Consider the following 13,897-nt stretch of genomic DNA (forward strand, 5'->3'; position numbering starts at 1 on the left):
ATCTATAAGTTTATCTTGCTAATTAATAGTAGCATTTGCGTAGGGATAAGAAACCAATGGAAAAAAGAGAACAATTGTATAGCGAGGACGAGGATATTGGTGGTGAAACCTATTGACATGGTAAGACTCTTCGGTACATTTTGAGATGTCAGTTTTTCAATAGCTAATGCTTAAGGGCTTTGAATCACTCACTTATACATATCTTTATGTAAATTACGAATCATAAATCGTAGCTAATGCTTAAGGCCTTTGAGTCAGTCACTTAATTACGTCTGTAATACATATATAACCAAAACACTTAAGAAGCCTCCATGAAATATAGCTTCCTTGAATCTGGTGTAATTCGTCTCCCTTATCTTCCAAGATCTTGCTTTTATATAGTTCGAACAAATCATATCAGTTTTGGATATAATATAAGGTGGTCTACAATTGCATATGGTGGGACAGACGATGATGTTCCCAGCGGAGAGGTAGAGAGATGCCTTATATATGTGGAACCCCTGTCTTACGTGTACTAAGAGAAGGTGAGGAAGTGTTTTGAAGTTGAACCGGTTCAACTTTCAGCGACTTTATCTATCATCTCTACGAAGAGGTGCGCACTCAATTGTTTTTTTGGGTGAAAAAGTGCACTCAATCGTTTGTTACGAAATACTGTAGACGTATTCAACTTTAGATTTAAAAAAAAAAACTATTTTCAAATTCCACTCTGTATTTTCAATAAAGAAAATCTTCTAAAATCTTTTAAAGTAAATGTAAATGGTTTTTTGCAAAATTATTAATTTAATAAATATAAACTTCATAAAGTTATTAAAATGCATAATCAAATAATATCATTTATTATTTTTCTATAAATCACTTCAAATGTTTAATCAAATGCACTATCAAAAGTTTTTGAACTAGGATTCAAAGTTCAAACACCCAAATCTAGATTTAAAAACTTTAGATACTCTGGTTTTAAAACTCTTCTAGGAAAAAGTGAAATAACACGTATTACGCGTCTTTTTTTATTTTTGTTTTTCAAAAAGTAGTATTCGTTTTGAAAAAGAAAAAAAATAGTAATACTTTGGTGAACAGGTGTGAATAGCGTTGTCGACAGGTTAACGCAAGTGGGATGACACGTGCCCACACCACAAGAAATAGTAATTTTTTCTTAGCAGCAACTGGAACTTCATCAGACAGTGTTAACGCAAGTGGGACAAGTACAGTGCACGTGACTGCACCACAACTTCACGAGACGTCGAGACCACGAGTACGTGATAATACTTGCTTGACTTGTTATTTTCTTGTCAGCAGCTGAAGTTTAAAATTAAGAATTTTTAGAGTTTATTTGTATTAAATTAAGTACCAAAAACGATTTTTTTTTTTCTGAATAAAGCTAACAAATACCGCCAAACTAAGATAGAAAAACAAAATTTGTATTTTTCACATCTGAACGGATACTATCCTCGTAAATAATATATCGAATACTAAAATTGCTCAGTGTGTAGTGGAAAAGAGGTTTCTAGGCGAACCTTTCAGTCTAATGCGCAGAATTCTTCCACCGATAAATCCAACTATGTCCACATTTTTTTTCTTTAGAATACCAAGAACCATGTAAAAAGCAAAGAAGAGACTTTTGTGGAATTGGGATTGCAATTTCGCCAGCTGCTACTAATACCTCGAGAAGTAAGTTTTCTATTATTGACTTTCCTCCAAACGTCTTCTCCTTCACTTCTCCAATATATATTGTAAAGAGTCATAGGTATTTTCGAAGATTTTGTTTTTTTACTTTCCATATATAATACATCATCGATAGGAATAGATCTGTGCCAAAATCTTTACTCCTCCCATATATGAAATCAAAGTTACTAAAGGAACACTCTAAAAAGGGGTGAGATCGTCAATAGAGCTAGAGGCACTACAAAAGTATATGGTTTATAGTTATTCCTCTGCACTACATATTTATCTTTACCAAAATGACGACAATGTAAACATTAGTATGTTGCAAAACAATGAGTCATAGCAGTGCCGGCTTAAACATCAACTACATTCGGTACAATAGTCACTGAATATTCAATATTTTAGGAAAAAAATAAAAATTTTTATCTACTAAATATTCGACTTACTTACAAAATTTTGAGGAAAACTGGAAAATCAACGATTGGTTGTAGAAAAAAAAAAGGCAATAATATGTTTAAATTTAGGTTTAAGTATAGATAATTTTATTAGTTCAGTTCAGATTATATAAAAGTTAGGGTAAAAATAAAAGAAAAAATTGAATTTAGATTGAACATAGTGCAAATGCACTTTTTGCATTGGGTAAACGCCGGCACTGTGTCATAGTTACCTGAAATGCTTCAACTTTCACGTAGTTTTTAACTTCATGCTTGTGCTTTTAGTATAATTTCTAGTTGTTGTCAGGGTCCAAAACTATTTGCCACTCACTAGAGGTACCATTGTTGTTGGAGCTATCGTCGTTACTTAATTTTTTTAAATTTAAAAATGTTATTTTCTGCAAATCACATTTATTTGGGCAAAAATAATTGGTTTTTTAAAATCTACCAAAAAATCAATAGAAATAGTTAAGTAGTATTTTATTTATTAAATTATTAATTCCAGCGAATAAATCTATAAACCCAAGTCGTGTTTTTAGAGTTGAGTCATACGTCTTGTAATTTGGTGTCGTATTATGTCAAAATAGCTTCTTTTTTAGAGAGTCTATTTGATCCTAATCCTTATAGAATTTGAATTTGAGTAACTACCTCTTTATATGATAAAGTCGTTTTGAATATTTTTTCACGATTGAATTAAATATCCTATTGATGATATCATTTCATAACAAAACAAAGTTAGTTCCAAAGTGTTGATATTATGATCCGTATTAGTTCGATGTTTGTCGTTACCATCAGTGTTAATGTAATTTTAAATAATTATCTATTATTTTTAGATTTTATCATATTTATAATATAACTAAGTTAGATTCACGCGATGCCGCGGGATATTTTTTTATTTATTTTTAAATATATTTGATGTTAAAAATATAATTTTTTATTTTTTGAAATTAGATTAACTATGAAAATTATGGTTTTGAAAATGATAAGATATAGAAATGCAATGAAACAATAAAATAAAGACAAACCTACAATGATTTGTAATTCCGTAATATTTGTTATTATAAGCGTTTACATTTGAGTCGATAATTTTACAATTAACTAATGTATTCTATGTGTTTTGGGATGTTTTTTTCGTATAGCTTGTTGTGGGAGATATATTGGTCTAGTTTAATTTTGAGGTGTTTTTTTTGTAGTTTTAAATTTAATTATCTACATATAGTTTTGATTAGTTGTAAACTCGTCAACACATGTTCAAAATAATCAATATTGCCTTTGAAAATTTGTGACCGTAATAAGCCTCTTTTCATTTTTTTTGTTGGTTTTATATGGACCTGTGTCCATTTAAACACATTTCTTAAAATCCTTGATTTCTACTGAAAGCAAAACTATGTCACAGTCCGTCCACATTCTTAAATAAAACCTGTGCACCACAAGTGAGAGAGAAGATCTTCAACTGTATTTAGATAAGTACATGTTTAGTTGAAGTGTTGAACTAATCAAAGAAATAAAAAATTAAATCCTCGCAGCTAGGGTCAGCATATTGATGAATAGAAGCACATGCTACTAACTTAAAGTAGAAGATCTTAAACTCACACGTATGTAGAGAAATCGGCAAGTTAATATCATAGTTACAAAACATTAGCTACGTACAATATTTTCTATTTTCTTCATTTATCTTATCGCTTATCAAAAATTGTTCTCTTAACAAGATGATTTTGAGAGGAATTGATCATAGCTGATACATATAGAATCCAAGAAGAAAAGTAAACATATGTATCATGATCCATACAATTGACATTTGTCAAGTGCTTTCCATCTCCTATCATAAAAGCAGTTCAATTGTAGAAGATGTGATTGACTCATGAAACAACCTGTAAGCGATAAAAGTGGAATTTGTCATTAAAAAATTTGCCTTATAGTGTCAGTAAATTGTCTTTCCTTCTGCCATGGCCCATGGGAGAGAGTAATCAGGTCCAATATCAATGCAATGAATCTGGAAAAATCCACGAGGTTGAAGAATGAAGAAGCAAGCAGAGTAACTAAAGAAGAAGCAATTCATCTGGAAATATAAGAGATGTAGAAATTTAACCTTGACAAGACATTAAAGAAGGATGCATCGCGAATCTTGCCTGGATAATTCTGCTATGGAAAAGGCATTGATACAAAATAGGAGTGTTAGAATATTGAGAAGAGAAAGAACAAAACAGAGTAAGAGACGTCGTCTCTTCGAGAAACAAAAAGTAAAATAGAAACTCTTTTATATATCTGAAACTTGTTACCTTATTACATCATCACACACGCTTATAGTTATATACATGTGTTATGGTCGTAACCGTACATCGTCGGATCTGATGAATAGATTCTGGTGGATCAAGAAGAAGAAATCCACCACAACCAAAATTATGTTCTCTACACATTACCTTATCATCTCTACATGTTCAAATGTTACACAGCTTTTTACCACACAAGATAACTCTCATACAGACTTTCAACTTTAATCATAAACATGTATGATAATAGTCCACCAAAATGATCAAGCTGTAACTCTGCAAAGGAACTAAAACTTCACAAAGTTACAAAAAAACCAGATGAATTAAGTTCAAAATTTTAGATTGATCAATTACTCGATCTGAATCTGGAAAGAAAGGATGGAAGATTCACTTACCCAGAATCGGAGAGGAGAAATATACAGCACATAAATCTTCAATCCCAAAAATAAAAAGTAGAAATCAAATTAGCAAGAATATATATGCAAGTAATAGGAATCAGTAAAGTAAATCGTAGTGTAAGTTAAGGGCGATTTTTAACAAATACCTATGTCTTTGATTTGGAGAAGCTCTACGACAATCGACGTTGAGACGAGAATCTCGATGCGACACAGTTTTAGTAGCTCCGACGAGAATAGCTTTGAATCCGACGGTGGTGATGCTCCCAGCCATGGTATAAATAGCACAGTCGGTCGAAGGTTAAAAGGCGCCGAAGAAGAAAATTGTATCACGGCGATGAAGAAAAGAAATCGAGCAATAGATTAAACGCTATCGTTTTCAATTTGCTTTGTCCACATAAGAAAAAAAAAGCTGACATGTATTAATTGTTTTAATTTGATAGGCTAGCCATTTTAATTGATGTGTCATTTTCTCCTTCAATACAAAATCTGATGTGTCAAGCAAGGAGAGCAACACATTGAAGTTTTATTGTATTGATTTATCTATTACTTATATTGTTAAAACTATGCCAAAGAACCCTATTAAATAAAGGGAAAAAGGAAGAGGCATATTCTTTTACTATTAATTTTTTCTGAGTAGTGGGCATTAAAAAGAGCATGATCATCAATAGTTATAGGATAATTTTTAACCAAAGCGGAATGCAAGTATAAAGTGAGAGAAAAAATAATATGCATATTGTCATTGCCAACCAAAAAGAGAAGCAAAGTCATCAAATGAACAACGTATTGTTTTTACTCTCGACTCTTTTTCAGGTTTAAGTTTTTGATTTGTATTGTAAGTTACTATTAAGAATGAAACTTTTTATAATGTTACAAAAATAAAAATCTTACTAAAGTAATTTAAATATATAATATTAGTTTCAAATATAAGATAATAAATTGTTTTTATAAACGGAGAACATCTAATTAGGCCTGGACAAATAAACGGAACCCGAGGAACCGATCCGAACTCGACCCGAAATATCTGAATCCGACCCGAACCAATTATGTCTAAATAACCAATATGTTTTCGTTTTCAAATAACCACGGGTATCGAGTATTACTCGAACCGAACCCGAGGAACTGAAGATACCTATTTATACCCAAGAACAATTATACACAATATCACACTATCACATATGATTTGATTTCATAAAACCGTTTGCCTTAATCGCCGTTTTCGAATTTTTGTGAATTATTTTGCGAGACATGGTATGCTCAGTTTCGTTTGTTTAAGATTTCATGGTATGCTCAGTTTCATTTGTTTAAGGTTTAGTTCATTGTTTCTTGTTGAATTTTTTATTTGTACAGTTATATTTCAGATTTTTCGGGTTTTGTAGGTACATTTCAGGTTTTTTCGGGTACTTTGGATATATTCGATCCATAACAGAATTTATTTTGGATACATTACAAGTTTTTAAAAGTCAATAACCAAATAACCCGAACACGACCCAAAATTAGATGAACATCTGTTCGGATCCTATATTAGTAAATCCAAAAAACCCGAATCCAAATTACTCGAACCTGAATCCGACCTGAACACCGAAATATCCAGGCCTACATCTAATATTAGAATATGATAAAAAAGGATTAGAGTATGATGATAGATTAAAAACAGAAGATAATTATAGTAGGAGCAAAGTTGTTAGCACCAGTTTACTAAACTAACATAATCATGTTTAGCATGTGCCCAACACAAACACTTGCACCTTTTCAGCCTCACGAACGGCCAAGTAGGTGAGTGAGAGAGAGACTCACTGCTATTTACCTTTTTACCCTTTTGTTTTATTCTCTCGTCGTAATATCTGAACCAACGATCGTCCGCCACGTAGATTCTCTCTAGTGCACCAAGTTGCAGCCTAGCAAATCCAAACCATTCACTTTGAATATATCCAAGATGCCATCCCGGTTCACGTAATTATCAGAGTAAAAGTTCGATTTTCATTTCGCATCATTAGATTCTTATCCACGCGCCTCTCATCTTCAACATAAACAACACGCGTGCTTAATCAACCGTTAGATCCTCCCTCGACGGTGGATTAAATTCATCTGAAAATTAAAGCGGTGCGTTTCACGCGATTCTCATCTTGAGCCGCCGCACGTGAGAGCGCACGTTAGCATTGACCACTGTCTTTCTTCTCTCTCTGGAGTTAGTTTGTTTTTAACACACGCCCTGATTCGATTTCTCTCACCCACCCAAAAAGCCACTCACTCTCTCCTCTCTCTCTCTCAAACGATGTCGTCGTCATCGACGTTTCGAGCTCCGGCGGGAGCCGCAACCGTCTTTTCGGCGGATCAGAAGATCAGACTCGGGAGGCTCGACGCTCTGAGATCTTCTCATTCCGTTTTCTTAGGAAGATATGGACGCCGCGGCGTTTCTTCTCCTCCATCCGCTTCTTCGCCTATCAAAGCCGTCTCCACGGTGAGATTCGATATCTCGTTTATAGTATTCATAAGGAATTTTCAAAATCGCCTTGGTTCTGTTCTTAAGATGGTTCTGATTACATTTTTTAGTGTTAATGATTTGTGGAATATGAGAGATTGATGTAGCTATAATAGTGAGAAAGATTCTGTGTTGTTCATGTTTGATTTACGTTTTTATTCAGCCTGCGAAGACTGAGACTGCGACCAAGAGGAGCAAAGTCGAAATTATCAAGGAGAAGAGTAATTTCATAAGGTATCCTTTAAACGAGGAGCTTTTAACAGAAGCTCCAAACGTCAACGAGTCAGCCGTGCAGCTCATCAAATTCCACGGTAGCTACCAACAGTACAACAGAGAAGAACGTGGTGGAAGATCTTACTCCTTCATGCTTCGTACCAAGAATCCATCTGGAAAGGTCCCTAACCAGCTCTACTTGACTATGGATGACTTAGCCGATGAGTTTGGTATTGGTACTCTTCGTTTGACAACCAGGCAGACGTTTCAGCTCCACGGTGTTCTGAAGCAGAATCTTAAGACAGTGATGAGCTCGATTATTAAAAACATGGGTAGCACTCTTGGTGCATGTGGTGATCTGAACAGAAATGTTCTTGCTCCCGCTGCGCCTTATGTGAAGAAAGACTATCTCTTTGCACAGGAGACAGCTGACAACATTGCTGCTCTTCTTTCTCCTCAATCAGGGTTCTATTATGATATGTGGGTTGATGGTGAGCAGTTCATGACTGCTGAGTCTCCTGAGGTTGTGAAGGCTCGTAATGATAACTCCCACGGAACTAACTTTGTCGACTCTCCTGAGCCAATCTATGGCACCCAGTTCTTGCCTAGGAAGTTTAAGGTCGCTGTAACTGTGCCTACGGATAACTCCGTCGACCTCCTTACCAATGACATTGGTGTTGTTGTCGTTTCAGATGAAAACGGGGAACCACAGGGTTTCAATATTTATGTAAGTTGTCATTCTTTAGACTACATGTGCTATTATTTATATCTAGTTTAATGCTTGTTAGTTGCCTTTTCTCGCAGTGTTCCTTTTCTGGATTATTTATTGGTTATAAACTGTTAATGATCATGTCTTATCTTGTAGGTTGGTGGGGGTATGGGAAGAACACACAGAATGGAGTCTACTTTTGCCCGCCTGGCAGAACCAATAGGTTATGTTCCAAAGGAGGATATCTTGTATGCTGTGAAAGCCATTGTAGTCACACAGCGAGAACACGGGAGAAGAGATGATCGTAAATACAGCAGAATGAAATATTTGATCAGCTCCTGGGGAATTGAGAAGTTCAGAGATGTAGTTGAGCAATATTATGGTAAAAAGTTTGAGCCTTCCCGTGATCTTCCAGAGTGGGAATTCAAGAGTTACTTGGGATGGCATGAACAGGTTTTTGTTACTAATATTTTATTGAAAATTATGTCACTCTCAGATTTTCTCTAGTGGCTTAAACAATAATGTCTTATTTTCAATCATGAACTTTGTAGGGAGATGGTGCTTGGTTTTGTGGGCTTCACGTAGACAGTGGTCGTGTTGGAGGTATTATGAAGAAGACACTGAGAGAAGTGATTGAAAAATACAAGATTGATGTCCGCATCACACCAAACCAAAATATTGTATTGTGTGATATAAAGACCGAATGGAAGCGTCCCATCACCACAGTGCTTGCACAGGCTGGCTTGTTGGTAAGCAGCATTATTTGATCATAATTTATGCTAATCTAATAGCGCTATTGTGACATAAGCTGAGTGAATTACTGCTTATTTGTGCAGCAACCTGAGTTTGTCGACCCATTAAACCAAACCGCAATGGCTTGTCCAGCTTTTCCTTTGTGCCCTCTTGCAATAACCGAGGCAGAGCGCGGGATTCCCAGCATTCTAAAGCGAGTGAGGGCAATGTTTGAGAAGGTAAGATCACAGTGTTCAGATAACTTACACTTACCTAATCTTGTGTCATCAACAGCCATTTGATCTTGATTTGCAAAACTCGTTCCGTGGTTCAGGTTGGTCTGGAGTACGACGAGTCTGTTGTGATAAGAGTAACCGGTTGTCCTAACGGTTGTGCAAGACCGTACATGGCTGAGCTCGGTCTAGTTGGGGATGGTCCCAACAGCTATCAGGTAATGGTTTGAACATTAGCGAGACAGTGTAGTAATCTAGCAGAGTCATATTCTGAGTTGTTGTGGGTTCCGCAGGTTTGGCTTGGAGGAACACCGAACCAGATGGCAATAGCTAGAAGCTTCATGGATAAGGTCAAGGTTCACGACTTAGAGAAAGTCTTCGAGCCATTGTTCTACCACTGGAAACACGAAAGGCAAACCAAAGAATCATTCGGAGAATACACAACTCGCATGGTAAGGATCACATAAAACTTTTCATAACTCTTGAGACTTGAAACTTTATATTATTATTCGAGTACGAAGAATAAACAAATGGCTTTGTTTTTTGTATGATAAAATTGCAGGGATTTGAGAAACTGAAGGAGCTAATAGATACATATAAAGGAGTTTCTCAATAAGAAGAGCACAGAGATCACCTTTGGTTTTATAAATTTATGTGATGCCTCTGTCTGAACTGTTGTTACTCTTCGGTAACCTCTGATGGAGAGAACTTGTTTTTAGTTTGATTTTGTACCTTCTTCTTTTTTTTGTGGATTGCTTGGTCTTTTTGATCGGGATAAATAAGGTATTACTGTATTATTAATAAGCCTTCTTTTGGCTCTGGATATCATTTGATTTCTCCACTTGCTCTTTTTCTTTTTTTGTTTGGTCTCTGTTTATTTTTGTTAAATATCTTATTCTGAAAACCTTTTTAAAACTTAATAATTAAAAATCTGGAGAAATTGAGACACCATTGTTATGTTTTTATTGTTTTTTTGTGGACAACACCATCGTTATTATTCAAAGAAAGCTAAAAACAAAAGATGTCCAAAACTATTTAAACAGTATTGACAAAAGAATGTCGACAACTGTCATAAAGCATAGTATGATACAATATTCTTATCAGGAGAGAAAATTCTATTAGAAAAATTATGAGAATTTATGTAATATTCAAAGCTTTTATAAGAATTTTGAAGTAACAAAATAAACATGTGATTGTTTCAGTAAATGTAAATATTTTTGACCTTTATTGCAATTATTTTTTCATCTTTTTTGCTAGTAAGTGGTAATAATATATTAATAGGTGACATGTAGACAAAAAGAGTGGAGTTGAGGGACATAACTGGAAAACATATTTCACCACCGATTAAATTGGTCCTAAAAACCTAAGCGGCTTAAACCCTAATTGAATCACCCGCTTCCTCTCTCTCTCTCTCTCTCTCGACGCCGACGACAGCAAACCATGGGTGCCAAGGCGAAGAAAGCTCTGAAGAAGAACATGAAGAAGATATCTGCTTCGGCTGCTTCTTCTCAGCTACCTCTTCCCCAGACCCCGACCCCGAAACCGTCGGCTGATTTTTTGGTATTTTTAGCTTTTCTCTTATTTCGATTTCGTTTGAGACTAATTTTTAGGGTTTTTTTTTAACTTTGAATTGAATCGCTCCTGTTTTTATTTTTGTTGATAGCCACTAGAAGGAGGTCCAGCTCGAAAAGCTCCAGTTACAACCACACCTCTTGAGACTAAAGCCACTGTGCTATACATCGGTCGAATCCCTCATGGCTTCTATGAGACTGAGATTAAAGGTACAAAATTTACACCTTTATTACGCTTTTGTGTCATAGACTGGTTTATGTGTTTGATAATCTGATTCTGCTCTCTCTCTCTCTGTGGGTTGTGATTGGTTATAGATAACGCTTTTGTGTTATCTATGGATTATGTGTTTGATAATCTGATTCTGCTCTGTTGTGGTGGTTATAGATTTCTTCTCGCAGTTTGGAACAGTTAAGAGAGTTAGAGTTGCCAGAAACAAAAAGGTGTTTATACATTGATTGATGCTTTTACTTTTGTTTGCTCTAGTTTGAGACTATGTGCTGTTCTTGTCTCATTAATTTTGTTGTTTTTTAACAGACTGGGAAGTCGAAGCATTTTGGGTTTATACAGTTCGAGGACCCTGAGGTATATGATACTTGGAAATCTGTAGTAATATTGTGAAACCCTTATGTTTTATCTACGTCCACCCAGCATCAATTCTTAAACTTTATGATTCGGTTCTCTACAGGTGGCAGAGATTGCAGCGGGTGCAATGAATAATTATTTGTTGATGGAGAGCATGCTTAAAGTCAATGTCATTCCACCAGAGCATGTTAAACCCAATCTGTGAGTGACTGAAATCGATTTTGTTTTGTCAAGTTTGTAGTTGGCATATCCACTTGTGTAGGTTAGGTATTTTGCTTGGCTTCTTATGGTCTTTGGTTGAATGAAATAGCTCTCTTTCTAATGCTATCTCGTCTAGTTTGGTGCAAGCTTTAAAGGTCAATGTCTATGGTTATGGTTTCTAAAGTGAGATTTTTATGATATTTGTGTCTTAGGATATAGGATGTGAGATAAAAGTAAAGATGAAAAGAGTGTTTAAAGAGTCTAATTCTTGGATGAGATGGTTTATTTATGAGTCATGAAATTTAGGTTAATACAATGTGATTCCTGTGCACTAGTTGTGTTAATGGCTCAATACTCTCTCGTCACATTGTTAAATCTATTGTGTGAAAGTAGGGTGAGCGAGTCTCTCTAGTTTTTTTAAAGGAGAAAACATGCAAGAACTGTTTGGAGAATTGTTCTTTACGTGTAGTTGTGGATCTTTATGTAACTATGTCTTGACTGTTGTAGGTGGAAAGGATTTAAGTGTAACTACAAACCAGTGGATTGGGTTCAAATTGAGCGTAAACAACACAACAAGGTAATCTTTTTTTCACTTTTCTTGTGATCAGTTTGCCATTTCATGGAGCAAGTGACTTAAACTTTGATTTCTGTCGTTTTTGTGTATACAGGATAGGACATTGGAAGAACATAGGAAAATGTTGCAGAAGGTACTGAAAAAGGATCAGAAAAGGAGAAAGAGAATCGAAGCTGCTGGAATACAATATGAATGCCCTGAGCTTGTAAGTTTCCAATTACACAATTCTTTACATTACGTATTGAACACTGAACTAATGACTGCATGTTTTGTGTCACTGCTTCAGGTTGGAGACACCCAGCCAGTACCGAAGAGGATCAAGTTTAGCGAAGACTAGAGAAAGACTAGAGAAGAAACCGAAACTGAACAACACTTTTTTCGATAAGCTATTTTTGGATAGGATTCAGTTCTGTTGTACTTTTGTCATTGGATCAAAAAACTAAACTTGAAAAGTTTGCAATGAAAAATTCCTGTTTGAAATGGATCTCAAATTCTTCGTATAGCATCAAGAAACTTTTCCGAGACCGCAGGTGTAAGATTCTCTCTGTTAAAACCACTCTTGAGACCTCTAGGTGAAACGGTTGCGATGAGAACAAAGTTCTCTCCATTTCCAACATCAATCTCATACAACTCAGTGAAAACGTCTCTAAATTTGTCTTGAAGTTCTTTGTAAAAAGTCTTGTTTGGAGGAATGACATTGATAACGAAAACCCCAGAAGGAACAAGAAGTGTTCTTGCAGCTAACAAAACATCTTTGGCCACAAACTCAACCGGAGGAGCAGTCATACCATGAATTGGATCAGTTGAGTCAAGATCAACCATCAAAGCATCAAATTTGGCATCATCACCACAGCTAGAAGAACATCTCTTCAAGAACTCAATACCATCTTCAACATGAACACGAGCAAAACTTTCCTCTAACCCAAAGTATTGCCTCGCAATTCTCAAGACTTCAGGATCTATCTCTACACCTGTAACCTCAAAACCTAATTGTATCCTTAAGAAACTAAGCAATCCACCACCTCCAACTCCAATACACAGTGCCTTTGGTCTAGACTTGAACTTATCATCACTCTGAGAATCATCAATCAAAGAAAGACTTGCAACCATTGGTACCAAGTAAGGATGCACGAGTTCAGTGAGATCAAGATTGAACTCTGTTCTCGTTAACGACGAAGAACTTGTAGGGATGATTTTGATATCAGATTGGACTAAATTAGGCATCCTCTTAAACCTCAATCTCCTTCTGAATTCTCTAACTCCATCATCGATCTCAATCTCTACATCTTCAATCAGCATTTCACCAACGAAAGGTCCGACGGATCTCTCCAGCTCAACACTAGAAACAACGTTATCATCGTAAATCAAGAAAGGAACATCATCGATTTCGTCTCGCGTTAGGGTTTTAGGTGACAGAGCTACCACAAAAGGTTTCATTCTCATATCGAGTCTCTCAGATTCGTCGTCGTTTTCACCGGTCGGTCGGTGGTAAACCGCCGGAAATCTATAGCCATCGCCGGGATCATCTCCGATCAAGAACAGACGAGAGATGTCTGGGAGATTAAGGAGGAGCTGTAGATGGCCGGACTCAGTGGAGAAGATCCAATCGGATTCTCGGTGCTTGGGGACGAGAATGGCGGCGACGGCTCGGGGAGATGAAGAAGAGTCGGTTGAGTGAACAGGCGAGTCGAGAACGGCGATTCTGAGGAGATGAAACGGAGGTGAATTAGGGTTAGGGATTGTGAAAGAGACGAAACGAGAAGGTGAGATGTTCTCGAAGATTCTCACATCCAGCGCCATTTTCTGATTTTTGATTTTTCAGTTTTTTTTCATCATCTCTC

General features: G+C 35.9%; 3 protein-coding genes across 3 annotated transcripts; 2 read left to right on the top strand and 1 right to left on the bottom strand.

Annotated features, from left to right (window-relative positions):
• The first annotated feature begins 1,481 nt into the window (after positions 1–1,481).
• Positions 1,482–9,968, top strand: LOC104734469 (assimilatory sulfite reductase (ferredoxin), chloroplastic). Its single transcript, XM_010492673.3, has 9 exons — positions 1,482–1,665; positions 6,138–7,219; positions 7,404–8,180; positions 8,319–8,615; positions 8,714–8,911; positions 8,999–9,133; positions 9,229–9,345; positions 9,421–9,579; positions 9,690–9,968. Exons 2-9 carry the CDS (start codon positions 7,034–7,036, stop codon positions 9,741–9,743), a joined length of 1,923 nt encoding a protein of 640 aa, XP_010490975.1. The 5' UTR covers positions 1,482–1,665; positions 6,138–7,033; the 3' UTR covers positions 9,744–9,968.
• A 436-nt stretch (positions 9,969–10,404) lies between these two features.
• Positions 10,405–12,540, top strand: LOC104768656 (uncharacterized). The gene is made up of 8 exons (XM_010492675.3): positions 10,405–10,687; positions 10,791–10,908; positions 11,084–11,139; positions 11,234–11,281; positions 11,385–11,482; positions 11,990–12,059; positions 12,151–12,261; positions 12,343–12,540. The coding sequence occupies exons 1-8, from the start codon at positions 10,568–10,570 to the stop codon at positions 12,391–12,393; spliced, it is 672 nt and encodes a 223-aa protein (XP_010490977.1). The 5' UTR covers positions 10,405–10,567; the 3' UTR covers positions 12,394–12,540.
• Positions 12,420–13,886, bottom strand: LOC104768655 (uncharacterized). Its single transcript, XM_010492674.3, has one exon. It carries the CDS (start codon positions 13,854–13,856, stop codon positions 12,543–12,545), a length of 1,314 nt encoding a protein of 437 aa, XP_010490976.2. The 5' UTR covers positions 13,857–13,886; the 3' UTR covers positions 12,420–12,542.
• Positions 13,887–13,897: the final 11 nt, after the last annotated feature.

This window comes from Camelina sativa, chromosome 20 (assembly GCF_030686135.1).
Source record: "Camelina sativa cultivar CO46 ecotype springtype chromosome 20, ASM3068613v1".
Taxonomy (NCBI): Eukaryota; Viridiplantae; Streptophyta; class Magnoliopsida; order Brassicales; family Brassicaceae; genus Camelina; species Camelina sativa.

Excerpts from the sequence above, each read along its gene's own strand:
- LOC104734469 (XM_010492673.3), top strand. The coding sequence starts at position 7,034 with ATGTCGTCGTCATCGACGTTTCGAGCTCCGGCGGGAGCCGCAACCGTC. Across the intron at positions 7,220-7,403 it reads CTATCAAAGCCGTCTCCACG|CCTGCGAAGACTGAGACTGC; the intron begins GTGAGATTCGAT and ends GTTTTTATTCAG. Across the intron at positions 8,912-8,998 it reads TTGCACAGGCTGGCTTGTTG|CAACCTGAGTTTGTCGACCC; the intron begins GTAAGCAGCATT and ends TTATTTGTGCAG.
- LOC104768656 (XM_010492675.3), top strand. The coding sequence starts at position 10,568 with ATGGGTGCCAAGGCGAAGAAAGCTCTGAAGAAGAACATGAAGAAGATA. Across the intron at positions 10,909-11,083 it reads CTATGAGACTGAGATTAAAG|ATTTCTTCTCGCAGTTTGGA; the intron begins GTACAAAATTTA and ends TGGTGGTTATAG. Across the intron at positions 12,262-12,342 it reads AATATGAATGCCCTGAGCTT|GTTGGAGACACCCAGCCAGT; the intron begins GTAAGTTTCCAA and ends TCACTGCTTCAG.
- LOC104768655 (XM_010492674.3), bottom strand. The coding sequence starts at position 13,856 with ATGGCGCTGGATGTGAGAATCTTCGAGAACATCTCACCTTCTCGTTTC.